Source organism: Cervus canadensis, chromosome 1, assembly GCF_019320065.1.
Source record: "Cervus canadensis isolate Bull #8, Minnesota chromosome 1, ASM1932006v1, whole genome shotgun sequence".
NCBI lineage: Eukaryota > Metazoa > Chordata > Mammalia > Artiodactyla > Cervidae > Cervus > Cervus canadensis.
The window spans coordinates 47,964,096-47,984,325 of record NC_057386.1 but is presented as its reverse complement, the minus strand read 5'-3'; the positions used below and the strand labels follow the sequence as shown (position 1 = coordinate 47,984,325).

Sequence of the window (20,230 nt, the reverse complement as noted above, 5' to 3'; positions counted from 1 at the left end):
GAAAACATATATAAATACACTACTTTAAAAATGTAGAAGTGACTTAATACTGTTAAATTTAAAACATTAGACCCTTTAAAGAATACATTTTTATATAAGAAAATCTCTCAAGACAAAATATATACAAAGAGAAATATCCCTCCTTCTTATTTCTTCACTCCAAATTTTTAGTTCTCATTTCTGATTTCCACTTCTGACCAAATATGGTTTCTCTTGCTTGCACCTTTCTCCTCTCCACGTACAGCCCCCAATACAAAGAATTAGACCATTAATAATCCTTGGTGGGGGGCTTCTCTGGTGGCTCAGACAGTAAAGAATCTGCCTGCAATGCAGGAGACCCAGGTTCGATCCCTGGGTAGGAAGAGCCCCTGGAGAAGTACTCCAGTATTCCTGCCTAGAGAATTCCATGGACAGAGGAGCCTGGTGGGCTACAGTCCATGGAGTCACAAAGAGTCGGACACGACTGAACAGCTAACACTTTCACTTTTTCAATCCTTGCTTCACTTTAACATTAAATGCTTGGACTTCGTTTTTACATTTTAATAATATGAGAAATACCTATTAACCCATCACCCGAGATAAGAAGTAAAACATTACCAGTAGTTTCCATTTACTAACACAGATTCATACACCCTAAACCCTGTCACTCACCCACTACTGGGTAGCCAGTCTTCTAAATTTTGTGCTCTTCACTCCTTTGCACACACGCACACGCGCACACACACACACAGTTGTATTTTCCATTTTTGTATTATAAAATTTGAGTTTTGATTAGTTATGTCTGGTTGTTGCTGTTAACTGTGAAGCTATATAAATTCACCTGGCCTCAAATTAGATTCTTTCCATGTTCCACAAGTGAAATAACGGAAATTCCAAAATATTCCCAAAGGGAACATATATATACATAAAAACTGACAGACTAAAAATGACAAAAGGAAAAATCTCAGTAAAAACTAGTTAAACAGGAGGTGCCAAGAAGATATTCAAATGATAACTGAGGCCCAATCCTCTTGTTTTTTAAGATTAAAAGCATCACAGGCAAACAGGGAAAAAATGCCATTCTCTAAAAGGCAAGAATCATAGTAATCCCTTGACAATAGTAAGGCGAGAGAGAAAGTTCAAGCCTCCTTTACCTATCCATGAAATCAAAGGGGAAAAAGAATCCACTGGTGCTTTTATCATTTTCTTTTTCTAATACATCTAGTACCAGAGAGAAGAAAGCACAACTAAAACTACAATAACTAAAAATGCTTGCACCTTTTAAATGATCCGATATTCAACTTCTCCAAAGACACATTTAAACTATTCTTGAAACAAAATCCAATCCCAATTTATTTTTCTTTATTCACAAATAAAAACACCACAAGCCTAAAATATTTTCTTGCTGTCCCTTTAAGAAAATGCTAGCACACTCCTGCCTTAGACTGAAGGCTGTTTCGGACATACCGAACAAAAATTGAGTAATTTGACTATATTCCACAATCAAGCCCAGAAATATTTAAAGGAATACAAAATATCAGCCCTGAGCAACATAAAATTCACAAAGTGTGGGCATCCAATGGAATGTCCCAAAGCAGGCAAAAGCAAGAAAATCTGATTCATAATTAGAAGAGCAATCAATTGACAGAACAGATTGACATTTCTTTAATGATGTATAGCTGACTTACAATATTACATGTTTCAGGGATATAACATAGTGAGTCACAATACAGTAATTCACAATTTTTAAAAGTGATAGTACATTTATAGTTATTATAAAATATTGGCTGTATTGCCCATGCTGTACCATATATCCTTGTACTTTACTTATTTTTAACTGAACTGTTAGTTTCCGGTGTATAGAAAGTGATCCAATTATATACGCATATATATACACACGTTGTTGTTGTTCAGTTGCTCAGCTATGTCCAACTCCTTGTGATCCCATATACAAACACTCTTTTACAAGATACTGTATATAGTTCCCTCTGCTATTCAGTAAGACCCTGTTATCTAATTTTTATACAGTGGTTTGTATCTCCTTGTAGCTTATTTTATACCTAACAGTGTATAACTCTTAGTCCCCTGACCCTACCTTGCCCCTCTCCTCTTCCTTCTCCCCACTGGCAACCACTAGTTTGTTCTCTAGAAGTCCACTTCTTTTCTGTTACATTTACTAGTGTACTGCATTTTTTAGATTCCACATATAAGTAATATACAATATTTCTGTATGACTTATTTTTCTGACTTAAATCACTAAGCATAAAACCCTCCAAGTCCAACCATGCAAATGGCAAAATTTCATTGTCTGTGTGTATGTGTGCATACATCTTTCTTATCCATTCATCTGTTGATGGACACTTAAATTGCTTCTATTATCTTGGCTACTATAAACAGACTTTATTTTGGGGTTCTCCAAAATCACTGCAGACAGTGACTGCAGCCATGAAAGTAAAACACGCTTGCTCCTTGGAAGAAAAACTATGACAAACCTAGACAGTGTATTAAAAAGCAGAGACATCACTTTGCCGGTAAAGGTCCATCTAGTCAAATCTATGGTTTTTCCAATAGTCATGTATGGATGTGAGAGTTGGGCCATAAAGAAGGCTGAGCACCAAAGAATTGATGTTTTCAAACTGTGGTATTGGAGAAGACTTTTGAGAGTCCCTTGGATTGCAGGAGATCAAACTAGTCCATCCTAAAGGAAATCAGTTCTGAATATTCATTGGAAAGACTGACACTGAAACTGAAGCTCCAATACTTTGGCCACCTGATGCAAAGAGCCAACTCACTGGAAAAGACCCTGATGCTGGGAATGATTGACGGCAGGAGGAGAAGGGAATGGCAGAGAATGAGATGGTTGGATGGCATCACCGACTCAATGGACATGAGTCTGAGCAAACTCTGGGATATAGGAAAGAACAGGGAAGCCTGGTATGTTGCAGTCCATGGAGTCGCAAAGAACTGGACACAACTGAGCAACTGAACAACAGTACTGTGAACAGGGTACATGTGTCCTTTTGAACTAGTGCTTCTGCTTTTTTTCTTTCTGGATATATACACAGGAGTGGAACTGTTGGATCATACAGTAGCTCTATTGCTGGTTTTTTGAGGAACCTCCATACTATTTTCCATGTGGCCACAAGAATTTACATTCCCACCATTAGGGTATAAGAGTTCCCCTTTCTCCACATCCTCTCCAACATTTGTTATTTGTGGCCTTTTTGGTGACAGTCATTCTGACAGGCACGAAGTTTTGATTTGCATTTCTGATGATTAATAATGCTAAGTATCTTTTCATGTGTTTGTTGTATAGCTTCTATGGGAAAATGTCTATAATTCAGACCTTCTGCCCATTTTGTTAAAGGAGTTGTTTTATTTGATGTTGAGTTGTATGAGCTGTTTACATATTTTAGATATGAATCAGTCATGTCACTGAATCTTCTCCCCTTCAGTAGATTGTCTTTTGTTTCGTCAATTGTTTCCTTTGCTGTGCAAAAGCCTTTAAGTAAGGCTTTTAGGTCCCATTTGTTTATTTTTGCTTTAATTTCTTTTACTTGAGAAGACAGATTCAAAAAAAAAATATTTTTGCAATTTATGTCAAAGGGTGTTTATGGTTTCTGGTCTTCTATTTCGGTCTTTAACCCATTTTGACCTTATTTTTGTATACGGTACATGAAAATGTTCTAATTTCACTCTGGACATGTAGCTGTCCAGTTTTCCCAGTGCCACTTATTGAAGAGGTTGTCTCTACTTCATGGTATATACCTGCCTCCTGTGTCATATATTAATTGACTAAAACTGCATGGGTTTATTTCTGGGCTCTTTATTCTGTTTCATTGATTTATGTCTGTTTTTCTGCCAGTACCACATTGTTGAGATTACTGAAGCTTTGCAGTATAGTCTGAAGTCTGCAAATGTGACACCTCCAGATCCATTCTTTCTCAAGATTGTTTTGTTATTCGAGGTCTTTTGTGTTTCCATATGAATTTTAAAATTATTTGTCCTGGTTCTGTGAAAAACATCATTGACATTTTCACAATGAGTGCACTGAATCTATAGATTGGTCTGAGGAGCATGGTCATTTTAACAATTTTAATCCTTCCAACCTACAAACACAGTATAGCTTTCCATAGGATAGACTAACATCTAGATGCTGTGATAAATATACTCCATTTACACAAGAAGGTAAAAGAGAATGTGAACATGTTTAAAAAAAGACATGGGAGATCTCTCCATAAAGAAGCATATAAACACACACACAACTACTAAAAATGAAAAACATGGTGTCTGAGATAAAAAATATACTAGGATATATTAACAATATGCTAGATACTGCAAAAAAAAAAGATTAGTAAACATGAAGAGGCAGCAACAGAAAGTAATGGAAACACAAAAGGGGAAAAAAGACTGAAGAAATATACATAAACACAGTTATCTGAAGTATGCAAGTAACTCTTAAAACTCAACAAGAAAATAAACAACCTGGGCTAAAGACCTGACAGATACCTCACCAAAGAAGACATATAGATGGCAAATAAGCATATGAAAAGAAGTGTCCCATCACATATTATTAGGGAAGACAAATTCAACAAAGAAATACCGTAACACAGGTAGCAAAACACTGACAACATCAATGCTCGTGAGGATGTGGAGCAACAGGAACTCTGATTTCATAGAATATATGGGTATTCTCTACATTTTCTGTTCAATGTTTCTGTAAGCCTGAAATTGCTCTTAAAAAATAAAACGTAAGACCAGAAACTGTAAAACTCCTAGAGGAAAACACAGGCAAAACACTCTTTGACATAAATCACAGCAAGATCCTCTATGACCCACCTCTTAAAAGTAATGGAAATAAAAGCAAAAATAAACAAATGGGGCCTAATTAAACTTAAAAGTTTTTGCACAATGAAGAAAACTATAAGCAAGGTGAAAAGACAGCCTTCAGAGTGGGAGAAAACAATAACAAACAAAGCAACTGACAAAGAATTAGTCTCAAAAATATACAAACAGCTCCTGCAGCTCAATACCAGAAAAATAAATGACCCAATCAAAATATAGGCCAAAGAACTAAACAGACATTTCTCCAAAGAAGACATACAGATGGCTAACAAACACATGAAAAGATGCTCAACATCACTCATTATCAGAGAAATGCAAATCAAAACCACAATGAGGGGTACCATCTCACGCCGGTCAGAATGGCTGCTATCCAAAAGTCTACAAGCAATAAACGCTGCAGAGGGTGTGGAGAAAAGGGAACCCTCTTACACTGTTGGTGGGAATGCAAACTAGTACAGCCACTATGAAGAACAGTGTGGAGATTCCCTAAAAACCTGAAAACAGAACTGCCATGTGACCCAGCAATCCCACTGCTGGGCATACACACCGAGGAAACCAGATCTGAAAGAGACATGTGTACCCGAGTGTTCATCACAGCACTGTTTACAGTACATAGGACATGGAACAACCTAAATAGCCATCAGCAGACAAACGGGTAACTAAGTTGTGGTACATGTACACAATGGAATATTACTCAGCTATTTAAAAAGAACACATCTAAATCAGTTCTAAGGAGGTGGATGAAACTGGAGCCTATTATACAGACTGAAGTTAAGGCAGAAAGAAAAGCACCAATACAGCATATTAACACATATATATGGAATTTCAAAAGATGGTAACGATGACCTTATATGCAAGAGAGCAAGAGACACAGATAAAAAGAACAGACTTTTGGACTCTGTGGGGCAAGGTGAGTGTGGGATGATTTGAGAGAATAACACTGAAACATGTATATCACCATATGTGAAACAGATCACCAGTCCCAAGTTCAATGCATGAAACAAGGCACTCAAAGCTGGTGCACTGGGACAACCCAGAGGGATGGGATGTGGAGGGCAGTGGGTGGGGGGTTAGGATGGGGGGTTCAGGATGGGGGACACACGTACACCCGTAGCTGATTCAGGTCAATGTATGGCAAAAACCACCAAAATCCTGTAAAGCAATTAGCCTCCAATTACAATTAATTATTGTGACCCCACGGACTATACAGTCCATGGAATTCTCCAGGCCAGAATACTGGAGTGGGTAGCCTTTCCCTTCCCCAGGGGATCATCCCAACCCAGGGATCAAACCCAGGTCTCCAGCATTGCAGGCAGATTCTTTGCCAAATAAGCTATCAGGGAAGCCCCAATTTAAAAAAAAAAAAAAAAAGAAGTCTATTAAAACAAATATATCTATGTATTTTACTTCTTTAGTATTCCATACCCAAAATTCTTCACAAATTCATTTTTGAGAAAGCACCATACCACTTTTCACAGTGGCTGCACTAGCAGAGCACAGGGATTCCAATTTTCTCCAATTCCATCCTCACCGATACTTCATTTTCTGTGGGGCTTCTCCTCTTTTCTTTATTCTAGCCATTATAATGGGTGTTATATAATGGATGTGAAGTGTTCTCTTTTTGTGGTTTTGATTTGCATTTCCCTAATGATGATGCTGAGCATCATGTGCTTATAAGCCACTTGTCTATCTTCTTTGGAGAAATGTCTATTCAAAATCTTTGCCCATTTTTCAATCAAAATGGGCTTGCTTTGCTATTGTTATCAAGTATTTCCGATTTTTTATAATACATGAAATGGTATAATATTACTTGAAGGTAGGCTGTGATGAATTAAATACTATAAATCATAAAGAAGCGCTAAAAAACAAAACAAGACAAAAAGACACAGTTAAGAGATATAACACAGGAGATAAAATGGAATTATTTTATGATTTAAATCCCATAATACACACATTAAACAAAATGGTCTAAAACACAACAATAAATAGGATAAAATGTTGGATAAAAAAGCAAGACTCAATTACATGATGCCTACAAGAAATGCATTTCATGTATAAAGAAAATCAAAGGTTAAAAGTAAAAAGACCATAAGAGATATACCATGCCAAAACTACTCAAAAGAAAGCAGGAGTGTTTCAGAGCAAGAAATATTACCAGAGACTTCATTAAAAAACGTATCTATACATAAAGAAGACTTTACTATCCTAAATGTTTTGCTCCCAATAACAGAATGGCAAAACACATAAAGCAAAAACTCATAAAATTACAAGAATTCACTAACAGTGGAAGATTTCAACAACCAACTCCTGTAACTCACAGAATAAGCAGAAAGACAATATGTAAGGATACAGAAGAAAGGAACAAGACAGACAATATTTTGGGACATAGAACCTATCTCAGAACACTTAAAAGGACTAGAATCACATAAACTATGCCTTCTAATAACAATGAGATTGAATTAGAAATTAATAATACAAAGGTATCAGGAAAATCTCTCAAAATTTAAAAAGAAAACCACATCCTTCTAAATAATTCATGGTTCAAGGACAAAAATCACAAGGAAACCTAGGAAAAAATTGAATGAAAAAAGAAACACCAAAATCACAACATGTAAAAGAAAAAAAAAAAATGCAAAATTCAGCAAATTGGTAAACAAAAGTGAATTAAAGTTGAAAGGTAAAAACTTTCAAAAAACGTGTACTCTCTCTGAGAGAATGCTGATAATGGGGGAGAAAAAGTATGTACAGAGTCAGGAGGGTATAAGAGAAATATATGTACCTTCTGCTCAATTTTGCTATGAACCTAAAGCTGCTCTAAAATGTAAAGTCTTTCTTTTTCAAAGCCCATTAAGGTAAATCACATGAAGGAACACATCTTTGTACATATTTTATATACATATACACACACATATCTAAAGGAGGGATTCTATCTAGAATATATACAGGACTCTTACACCTCAATAATAAAAACACCATTAAAAATGGGCAAAAGATTTGAAGAGACAATTTTATAAAAACAATAAAAAGGCAAATAATCACAAGAAAAGATGATCAATATTATTAGTCATTAGGAAAACTGGAACACGCCAGTGGGAATGAAAATCAGAATAGCCACTTTGGAATTCCAATTTAGCATTTTCTTACAAAGCTAAATCGACACTTAAACTATGTGTGTGCTAAGTCGCTAAGCACACACAGCCTTTTATAGCTGTTTTTTTTAATTAGCATAATGTTTTGAAGGTTCATTAGGTTATAGTAGCTATCAGAATTTCAATTATTTATTACTGAATAATTATTACAATTATTTCAATTATTTATGACCAAATAATATTCCATTATTTTCCATAATATTCCAAATAATATTCCACATTCTATTTGTAAACTGACAGACATCTGGATTGTTTCTACTTTTTGGCTAATGTGAATAATGCTGTTATTCACATACAAGCTTTTGTGTAGATGTACGTTTTCATTTTTATTGGCTATACACCTAGGTGTGGAATTGCTGGGTCATATGACAACTCTGTATTTAACATTTTCATAACTGTCAAGCTATTTTCCAGTGGCCATACTATCTAACATTCTCAGAAGCCATGTATGAGAGTTTCAATTAGTCCACATCCCACCATCTGTTATTATCTCTCTTATGGATATAGCCATTTTAGTGGGTGTGAAGTGGAAAAGGGGACTTCTTACAGTGATAAAAGGTTTTGTGTTTTGATAGCTACATAATTATATCCATCTGGCAAAACTCATCAAATTTTCTACTTAAAATTGATGAGTTTCATGGCATGAAAATTATTTCTCAATAAAGATAAATCCTTTAAAAGACTTCCTTTAAAATATCTATTATTTAGAAAATTATGAGTTTTCATTTTCACACCTAGGAATGTGTAGGGATAAATAAACAATTTCCAAGACCATAATTTGTCCAATTCACTAAGACACCTACAATCATCTTTACAGTTCTACAGTTAAAAAAAAAAAAAAAAAGGCATTTAAGCTGTACTGATAAGGATCAGCGTCTCCATTACAAGTCTGTTTATTTGGGTCAGAATCATTAAGCTCACATGTAATTTAGTTGCTTCATGTTACACCTTTGTTTTTATCTGATTTGAGATATCCGTCACTAATCCTTCTGATGTACTTTTAATAGTTTATACCAAGTCCTGTAAAAGGAATCAACATTTCTTTTAAAGGGTTGATTTAACTTAGAGTGAACGTACCTTGAATACATTACAGCTGTCTTTGTGATATACTTCATCCCAACAGCTTAAAATTTTCAATGTACTTAATGTAGGAAAATAGATTACCTATATATGGGTCCCAATATTGACTATCTTCATTGCTCTTCACTGTTAGACTAAAAGCCAAGGACTTCAAATATAATGAAGACACAACTGAAGATACTTTGGAGCTTCAAGTGAATGAAAATACAGAAAAATAGAGCTACTTTTACAAATTTCAATGAATACAAAACTGTTTGATTTCTGCTGTCAGAGTCATAGCCTAGAAACACCTGAATTTGTTAAAACTGTTTTCCTGTAATAAAGGAAGAATCATATAATGGAAGACAGTGAGGCCTAAATGGTTAAGGGTAAGCTTGAAACTTCAAATTCCAACTGGATCACTTAACAACTATGTATCTTGATGCTAGTCACCTACCTCTCTAAGCTTAGCTTCCTCACCTATAAAATAGGGTAATGGTATTCACCTTGCAAAATGATGGTAAGGTGGTGATAATGTTTATAATCAACCTAGAATTTTATCTAAAGAGTATCAAATTTACTTCCTCTCTTTTCTCTTTAGTATACTTCCTACTCACTACAGCCCTCATAGGAAAAGTCCCAAACTACAGGGATCAAATATTTAGGTATGAACTAACTAACTCAATTTATTTATCTAACTCAATACCACGGCATCACCAAAAACTAAAAGGATTTTTAAACTAAAAAAGCAGTATTTCTAAAACAAACATTCTCCTTTAAAAACACTGCTTCTCTGACCAAAAACATTAAAAAAAATTTAAAGTGAACAGAACATATGTTCTCAAGTTAGAATTCACCTAAATCACAGGCTTCGCAAAATTTCGTAAAAATCTAAATGATCCCAAGTGACAAAGGCCCCAGTGATAAGGACTAGGTGTTATGAAAAAAAAATACACAAAGCAAACTGAGAAGTAATTAGAGCAGAAAACATCAGGGAAGCCCTAAATCTCATAGTTTGGCCATTTAAAATGTCGATAAGCCTGCTTCCTCTTTGCAAAATACTGGTGAGGACTGTAAGCAAACGTCAGTTGGCCTACTTTCCGAAAGGCGCTAGTGTTTTGGATGGACAGACTGTGAGTGTGTGTGTGTTTATAGGATTTATTTGTTTAACCACAGTTATTAAAGTTTTGCAGAAAAAAAAATTATGACAAGCCTTTCTGGAAAAGTTGACCAGAATTTCTGAATTCATGTGACTAAACAAATCAAACAGCTCCTCCTCAATTTGTGATAAAGCTTGGTTGGAAAGGATGAAACGGGTAGCCAGCACATTGAAAAAATAACGAAATTCAACTCATAGAAAGTGCAACCTATTCAAAAATTTGCAAAAAAGGAAAAAGGGAAATGAGAAAAAGGTTAACAATCCTAAAGGTGTTCTGCTCATATTTGTTTCTAGAAAACAACTTCAGCCATTCATATCATAAAAGAGCAGCAACAATCAGTGTGTTTGACTGCATGGGTGGGCTGTTTGCAATATTATAAGCTTCAAAAAATACTAGGTATTTATACTCGAGTAGGGAAAAGTGGGTTGGACCTTGGGGTTTTTTTTAAAAACCTTTTAATATTTTAAGATGTGAACTGTGAATTCCATGCATAGCAGAACAAAAAATAATAGTAACTTTCCAGCAGTAAGTAATAATAAAATAACCTAAAAGGAATAAGCCAAGTTGTCCACAGTGTTTTAGATGAGAAACAGGATTTTGGCTCATAGACACTTGAGGAAACTGTATCTCCACAGTCCGTCTGCTCTCAGAGTAAAAGCCCTCGTTTATAAGAATTTGCTCTAAAACAAGAAAATTCAGACACCCAGTATATTAGACTCCTAAGGATAATAAATAAGGTTCAATCTGGATTTCTAAAAAATTTGGTTCAGGTGAGAAGCCAAATTGATCATCTACCCCATAAGCAATAAGCAAACGGCGTAAGCACAGGGCTAATATAATTCCTAACAGAATTACCAGCTCTGTTAGAGTCAAAAATGGTGCTATCCTTTTGGTCACTGATAAGTGACTTTAAAAAATACATTATATTCAAGTAGAGTTTTAGTTTTTCTTTGGCAAAATACTGCATAAATCCATTTGGTGGGTACCACCTATAGATATTCCACATATTACACAAGGCACTGCAGAGAATGCAATGATTAACGAACAACCGTACCTGTGATTCCAAAGGAAGATACAACAAAGGAGGATTTTCCCCCAAAAAGCTATGAAAGTCAGAGGCTGGCAAAGAAAACATTCAAGAAGCTATAATAGAAAAAGAAAAACTTCAACTTTCAAAAACAGTCATGATTTAAAATTAGATATGATAAAGACATGCAAAGATTTTCTTTGTATGAAACTAAAGACATAAAAAACTGATAAACATCACAAGTAACAGGATAACTTGCAAACTATATAGGATGTCCTATATAGTCCTTGAAATTCTTCAAGCTAGGCTTCAACAGTACATGAACCAAGAACTTACAGGTGTACAAGCTGAATTTAGAAAAGGCAGAGGAACCAGGAATCAAATTGTCAACATCCACTGGATCACAGAAAAAGCAAGGGAATGCCAAAAAAAAAAAAAACCATCTACTTCTGCTTCACTGACTATGCTAAAGCCTTTGACTGTGTGGATCACAACAAATTATGGAAAATTCTTACAGACCAACTTACCTGCCTCTTGAGAAACCTATATGCAGGTCAGGAAGCAACAGTTACAACTGGACATGGAACAACAGACTGGTTCAAAATTGGGAAAGGAGGAAATCAAGGCTGTATACTGTCACCCTGCTTATTTAACTTATGTGCAGAGAACATCATGAGAAATGGGAGGTTGGATGAAGCACAAGCTGGAATCAAGACCGCCAGGAAAAATATCAACAATGGTAGATATGTAGACAATACCACTCTAACGGCAGAAAGTGATGAACTAAAGAGCCTCTTGATGAGGTGAAAGAGAAGAGTGAAAAAGCTGGCTTAAAACTCAACATTCAGAAAACAAAGATCACGGCATCTGGTCCCATCACTTCGTGGCAAATAGATGGAGAAACAATGGAAACAATGAGAGATTTTATTTTCTTGGGCTCCAAAACCATTGTAGACAGTGACTGCAGCCATGAAATTAAAAGATGCTTGCATCTTGGAAGAAAAGCTATGACAAAACTAGACACCGTGTTAAAAAGCAGAGACATCACTTTGCCGACAAAGGTCTGCATACTTAAATCTACAGTTTTTCCAGTAGTCATGTACAGATGTGAGAGCTGGACCATAAAGAAGGCTCAGCGGCAAAGAATTAATGCTTTTTAACTGTGGTGTTGGAGAAGACTCTTGAGAGTCCCTTGGACTGAAAGGAGATCAAACCAGTCCATTTTAAACGAAATCAGTCCTGAATATTCATTGGAAGGACTGATGCTAAAGCTGAAGCTCCAATACTTAGGCCACCTGATACAAACAACTGACTCACTGGGAAAGACCCTGAAGCTGGGAAAGACTGAAGGCAGAAGGAAAAGGGGACGACAGAGGATGAGATGATTGGATGGCATCACCGACTCAATGGACATGAGTTTGAGCAAGTTCCAGGAGTTGGTGATGAACAAGGAAGCCTGGCATGCAGCAGTCCATGGGGTCGCAAAGAGCTGGACATGACTGAGCGACTGAACTGACTGATAATGAAGATGAAGCTCCAATATTTTGGCCATGTGATACAAACAGCCGACTCACTGGAAAGACCCTGATGCTGGGAAAGACTGAGGACAACAGGAGAAGAGGGTGACAGAGGGTGAGATGGCTGGATGGCTTCATCAACTCAGTGGACATGAGTTTCAGCAAACTCTTGGAGATAGTGAAAAAACAGGGAAGAATGGTGTGCTGCAATTCATGGGGTGGCAAAGAGTCAGACACAACTTAGTGACATCTACAGACCCACATACATAATAATATATCACTAATAATCTAGTGAAGAGTTGAAATCAGTAGTACAAACAAGCATGGTATTATTAGAATAAACAGCAAAAATATGATGACTATCCACTGTCCCTAGAACTCAAAGACAGAAAAAATTGCTAAAGAATAGGATTTTCCCCCACCACATAGGCATAATAGCCAATAAAGCACAGAACTGGGAAAAGGGAATTCACACGTATAAATGACAGCATACTTTCTTTGAGAAGCAATTTTACAATATCTGTCAAAATTTTACATGAATACATTCTTTTACCTAGTAATTCTCCTTCTAGGAGTTATCCTAAAAATAATTCCTTGTCTACTTTTTAAATGTATAAACACACACACACACACACATGTATATAACAATGTAACATGTTATAGGGCAAAGGTTTAAAATTAATATAAATGATCATAAAATGGAATAACAATTTTTGGCAATGCAGAAAGAACTTTTGAAATGGAAAGATGTTCACAATATTAACTGTTCTACATACATACACGTCCAAAAGCAAATACATATAATACATGTAAACAACTTGAATCAGGTACTGTATATAATACAAGTTAATTTCAAGAATGTATGAATAGTTCAAGGGTGAAAAAAAAACAGGAAATGCATACTGTAAGCTGTAAATACACCCTCAGTATCTGAGTGAAGAAACAAAAGAAGTAAAGCGACAACCTGGGTTTATCACTAATAACAGAATCACATGAATTTTCACTTTCTACATTTCAGCATTTCTTGATTCTTATAATGAATATTTTAAGTGGTTAGAATTGTATGGTCTTTAAATTAAGAAATTTATAATATATTAAGGCAAATGTGGCCTCTGATCCCACTCCTTGGAAATAATCATTAGCACAATATCCATAGCTATCTAAAATTTTTAACTTATACATTAAATCACATATATTGCTATATTTTATTTCACAAGTCAGGTACTGATTTACTTAAAACCACTAGAGTCATTGAGAGTAATAAGAATTGACTTGAAATTAATTTCTAAAAATGACTGATTTGAAAGATAATAAATAACAGCTTTTATTTGACATGAAAATACCAATTGATTGGTCATAGCTTCCTGAAAGACTGCACTGATAAAAATTCTAAAGCAGGTGTAGGTTCATTAAGAAAGGAATCAATTATTCTTAGTGACCATGAAAAACTAGGGAAGCACAAACTGTGCTGACACGAGTAAATGCCCATAAATATAACAATGACCTTCTGTGGGGTGAAGGAACATCCGAATCTTTCAGTTTTTCACTTTCGTTAGGAGACAGACTTCGCACAGTAACACCTACAGAAAGGGAACTTGTTTTTCTTCTAGATAATAACTTTCAAAAGATTATATCATGTAGGAACATTCAAATATATATTAACACCTTGTATCAAGTACTCTGTGAGGTACTGAAGATTTGAAAACAGCCTACAAACCTACAAGTAAGAGGCAATGAGCAACCAAAATTAAAAAAACAATAAATCCTATGGGAACACATATTACTGATGCTGAATAATGTCCTAACTCAAGAGAAGTTGAATAATGTCCTAACTCAAGAGGAGTTAGGACATGCGTATTTTAGAAGAGGAAGTAGAAAATGAGAGACCTGATAGAAAAAAGGCAGATCATCCTAGGAAATGGAAGCTCAATAAAACTATCACAAAAGAGTGTTGTTGCAGAGAAGAAGGTGGAGATAGGGAATACTGGTGATGGCCAAAAATAATGCTGGAAAAACACACTGTAAGGGAATCAGTTCACCAAAGACCTAATGATTCTGCTGTGCAACAGTTCTTATTGATTTCTTAATTCTAACCATTTGGAGATTTCTTTGTATTTTCTACATATACATTCAAATTATCTATGAATAAAGATGATTTTACAACTTTCATTCTAATATTTACATCTTTTATTTTTCTTATCTTATTGTAATGGCAAGGACTTGAGTTCAATGGTAAACAGAAGTTCAATGGTAAATCCATCCCAAATTCAATAGGAAAATATTTAATATATCATTATTGATTACAATATTAACAGTATTTTTTATAGACTTTCTTTAGCATACTGATGTTTCTTTCTATTCCTAATTTGCTAAAAGTTTTTTTAATCATAAAGGTTTTTTCTATTTCTATTGAAATGATTATTTGTGTTTCTTCTTCATTCTACTAATATGGTGATTTACACTGATTGATTCTCTAGTGTTAACCAACCTTGCATACCTGGAATATCTTTTACTTGGTCCTGACATATAATTCTTCCTATGTATCACTGGATTCTGTTTGATAATATTTACATGCAAATTACACCAAGAAAGAAAGGGAAAGAGGGGGAAAGGAGAGAGGGAGAAAAACGAAAAGAAAGACAAAGGAAGGGAGAGAGAGAGGCAGAAGCAAGGGGAAGGGAGAAGAGAGGAAGGGAGGGAGGGATGTGTTGGGTATGAGAAGGTGAAGTTAAGAAAAAAGGGTAACAGCAAAGAATTACTCAAGAAGAGTTAGCAACCCACATTCAGACAATATCCCAAAGAGAACAGGGATGAAATTATTTTTTAATTAATCACTCTGGGGGTGTAACAGTCAAATACAAGTACCAGAGAGAACACTGAAAATTTAGGAAAAGAAATCATCAAAAAAGTAGTTCAAGGAACTTTCTCAAAACTATACTACTTGCATTTCTACACTGAAGAGGCCCAGAATAATATATGAACCAACAAACAACACTGCAAAATTTCAGAACACTGGGAATAAAGCCAACATTCTACTAGGTCCCAGAGAAATAAAAAAGCCATTTACAAAGAAAAAGGTATCAAAATGACTTAAGATTCTTCAACCATAACGCCAGATTAATACCTTCAAATTTCTGAAGTAACATTACTTACATGTATTTCTTATCCAGCCAAATTAACAATCAAGAATTAATTAAGGAAGAATAAAGACATTTTCAGAAAAACAAGATCCACCACACATCCTTTTTCCGGAAACTATTAAAGACTTATTCCACCAAAATGCTTGCAGAAGCAAAATGGGCAAAAGAGAGGAATTAGGTAGTCTATTTTCCATTACAAAATTTATCTAATCAGTTGCATGTATAGCTTTGACGAAAACAAATCTAAAAAATTAAATAATAAAACCAACACATGCATTTTCTGTAAGTCAGACATTTAGCTTTGTGAAATTACATCTCAAATATTAAAATTAAAGTATATTAAAAAGGTATATTATAGTGGATGGAGAATTTTTTCTTTTAATTAGACAAAGTAAATTAAACAAACTCAAATCCTACTAGCAATATTAACTTCTAAAGTTATATACTCTCCCATGAAGTATTTCTGCCCAAAGTAAAAAATTTGAGAAAAGTTGAACATTAATAATTGGCACAAAGAGGGGAATTCCCTGGTGGTCCAGTGGTTAGGACTCCATGCTTCCACTGACGGGGGCCTGGATTCTATCCCTGGTCATGGAACTAGATCCCACAAGCCACACCGTCCAACCAAAAAAAATTTTTTAATAAATAGTAAATAGTTGATATAAAGAGAAGAACTTCATAAATGAAATGAAAGGAGAAAAATCTGCCCCTGTGAATTACATATAAAAGAAACAAAGACACAGTAGACTCCTTTAGTAATAAAGTTCTTAATTCCAATCATCCAAAGAGAACGCTGGCTATTCCAGAAACAATCTTCTTTGTCAAAACTTTCACCAAAACACAAATGCAACAGAAAACAGAGTGTGTGTGAAGCAGAGACAGAATTGATAACTGTATAATGCCACATACTTCAATAACAAGGAAAAATCTTCACATGACTGCAGGATATTATTGCCTTATTACCTCTACCTTTAACATTTCAATTAAGCAGATTTAATAATTAAATTAATCTCTAATAATACTTAGGCAGAGTTTAAATAAACTCTGTTTAAATAAACATCATTCTCACCAATTTAGAGAAGTAACTGTACAGAGTGTTAGGAAGATTTCCCAACTTCTGTACAAACTTTAAAAATATAACAGAATTTGAATATTTTAATATTCTCTTTTATAAGTATACAAATGGTATTGAAATGATTGTTTTTAATGTACATGCAAAAACATTACTGAGCAAACACTGGCAAATTGAAGAGAAAATACAGTATGTAGAAAGCTCAGATCATTAAAGAGTTGGGAGTTATTTAGGCTTCTAAACAACTGATATAATTTAACCATATATCTTAATTTTTTAATAAAAAATACCTAATATTGACATACAACATTAAGAAGTTTTCATTAGTAAAGCAGAAATTCAAGGCCAAAAGTTCAAAGTTGTACTTCTGCCATCGCTATAAATACAGGCAAGAGACTCATCTGCAATCGAGATAATGGTGAAAACCAAGCTCTCCAAGGCAGTAAGTAAAACTGAGAAGAGCAAAGACCCTGAGAACATCAGAGACCTGGGGAACACCCACAGCAGAAAGCTAAACGAGCAACATAACAAAAGCAGCACAGTCAGCAAGGAAGGGATCTGGGAAGAGCGCTGCCATGAAAACCAATAGAGAAGAGGGCTTCAAGAAAGAGCCAGCAAAGTCAGAGACTAAATGGAGATCAAAGGGGAGGAAGATAAATCAAAACCACAGCAGAAAGTGAATGGCCATATTGAATTGGTTAAGATTACCTATTTCCATCTCAACTGACAGAACTTAAGACTTTATCTTGGAGGGAGGAGGGGAAGGCTATGGACACTTGGAGGAAAACAGGCTTTAGTTATCATTCTTGCTGTCTGTGTCCAAGACCATAAAAGACAAACCTCTTTCTGAATGATTTGTTTCTTCTTAAAGGGCTACACTCACCAAACTGTGGAGCAGGCAAGATTCTAGCCGCTCGAATTGGGCCATGTCGAACAGAAAAAAGTTCCTGTGCTTCCCCACTGATCTGCAGAAGGAGACAGAAAAATTTCAGGAAATGAAAACAAAGGTCAGAACATTATTATACAAAAACAAGATCTCCTAAATTTTCACCATGATTTTTGGTCTCAAATGTAATACACACACACACACACACACACACACTTATGGTGACCATACACATTAAGCATATTGATATGTTAAATTATCATAAATATTTTTAGAAAATGTTAACAGCATGCACTTCATATGAATAGGAAAATAAAAGGTCTGTTTTGGAAGCCTAGAATTTTTATCTTTAATAAACTACAAGTTTGTTAAAGTTTCTTCAGTTCCTACATGACTGCTTTCCATTTTAGAGCAAAGCAGCTAGGATTTTTATTAGTATTCAGCTTTCTATGTATGAAAATAAATATTCTTAGCATTCTGAAAAGCAGAACTTAAATGCTATAGTAACTTTCACAAATGTGCTATATATGAGAAAAAGCAAAACATGTTGCAAAGAACACTGAGGTGGAGGGTGAATGACCTGGGTGCCAGTTACGGTTCTGCAACCCTAGCTGTTAACCCTCCTTGAGTAAATCATTTGACCTCTATAAACCTTTATTACTTATCTTCTTCTCTAAATATATTTTAGTAAATATTGTATGTATTTAGGTATACAACACGAAGATTTGATATACATATACCTGTATATATATGTGTCACCTTCTCAGAGTCACCTTCTGTATGTGATAAAAGTACCTGAAATCTAATTTTCTTTTCTTTCTTTTATGGCCATGTCGCATGACATGTAGGATCTTAGTTCCCTGACCAGCGATCAAACTCACAGCCCCTGCAGTGGAAGCACGGAGTCTTAACCACTGGACCACCAAAGAAAGTCAAGAAATCTATTTTTTCAGTATTCAATACAACGTAATTTATTACAATCACCATGCCTAAACATTAGGTCTCCTGACTTACTCAACTTATAAAACTAAACCTTTATACTTTTTGACCAACATCTCCACATTTCCTCTACCTCCTCTGAGCCTATATTCTTTGCATTTATAAGTTGAGACGATAAAGATGCTAAACAAACTCAAAATGAATATAGTTTCAATATCCTATTCATTAAAAATGTATGCATCCTTAAATTTCATTTTTATTATACACTAAGATCAAACACTGTATGAATCTCTGTTCATTTTGAGTCATTATCACATTTGTTCCTCAAATATAGAGTATAGTAGCCTATTAATCCAAAAGTAAAAGAGGTAGACTAATATATGTGTCAAGTGTGAAAACAAATGCTTTTCAAAATTAGTAGTTCAAAAGGACAATCTGTTGCTAACTGAAATACTGCACAGATTAAATCATAATTAGTTAAGAAAGTATTTCCAGAGTACTGTAAGTGGTAATGTCATTCCCAATACATTTTCTTAATTTTCAAGTGTTTGATGGAATATGTTATATCAGATCAAGAAAATGGCAAATATTGTAAAACTCATTCTATAAACCCAAAAACTTACAACAGATGTAAAAATGGTAAACATTCCATAAAGTAAACACACTGATGGTATTTCTTTAAAAACAGGCCTGCCATCAAGGAGTTTAAAATATCAACACTTTATATATTACAAAAGGTTTATCAGTCTTCCCATATTAAACAATAAATCTGCAGAGCTGCCTTTTAGATCAACACCTTTTTAGATCTTCAGCTTCTCTTCTACCTGAATTGAAGTGCTTCATACTGTAAATAATTTTGTCTCTTATAAATGTTAAATTATGGTAATGCCCAAAGAGCCATCATATTCATTTAGAATACAAAAATAATTAAAATGTATTTATTGACCACAGTGGCAAATCCCTCTATAGCACTCGGGAAGCAAAAGCTATGAGGAACGCAAGACTCTTCCCGCTAACTATGCAACAACAGCACCACCTACCACCAATTAAACACACAGAAGCTACAAACTCAGGACAGCAAACTAAAAGAGTTTACCTCTCTACAAATTCCTCTGTAAACATTAAATTTCTAAATGAACTATGAAGGCCATTAGATAACTACAGCTCTTAAATCTATATTTTATTCTTATAGAACAGAATTTTAAATTTAGAAAAATCCTTAAAGGGTCATTTTGTCCAATCTCCCACCCCATCAAATAATCACACATTCTCTGAAATCTAAAAATTACCATCATCTCTTTGATTTTAAGAACACTTTCACCGAATGGTATATCACTAATACAGTCCAATTACATTATAAGTACATTACTGGCTATCTCCAAAGCTGCCAAGCCATTTACTTTTTGAAAATAAATTGCTTGGTGGACAATGGATAAATAGTATTCTTCAATATATAT

At 34.8% G+C, this 20,230-nt stretch overlaps 1 protein-coding gene across 1 annotated transcript in view; it reads right to left on the bottom strand.

Annotated features, from left to right (window-relative positions):
- BCAS3 (BCAS3 microtubule associated cell migration factor) overlaps window positions 1-20,230 on the bottom strand; it is a 578,882-nt gene that overhangs the window by 505,022 nt on the left and 53,630 nt on the right. The window contains exon 7 of the mRNA XM_043460326.1: window positions 17,832-17,913. Within this exon, the coding sequence (XP_043316261.1) occupies window positions 17,832-17,913 (82 nt within the window). The remainder of the gene's footprint in view (window positions 1-17,831; window positions 17,914-20,230) is intronic.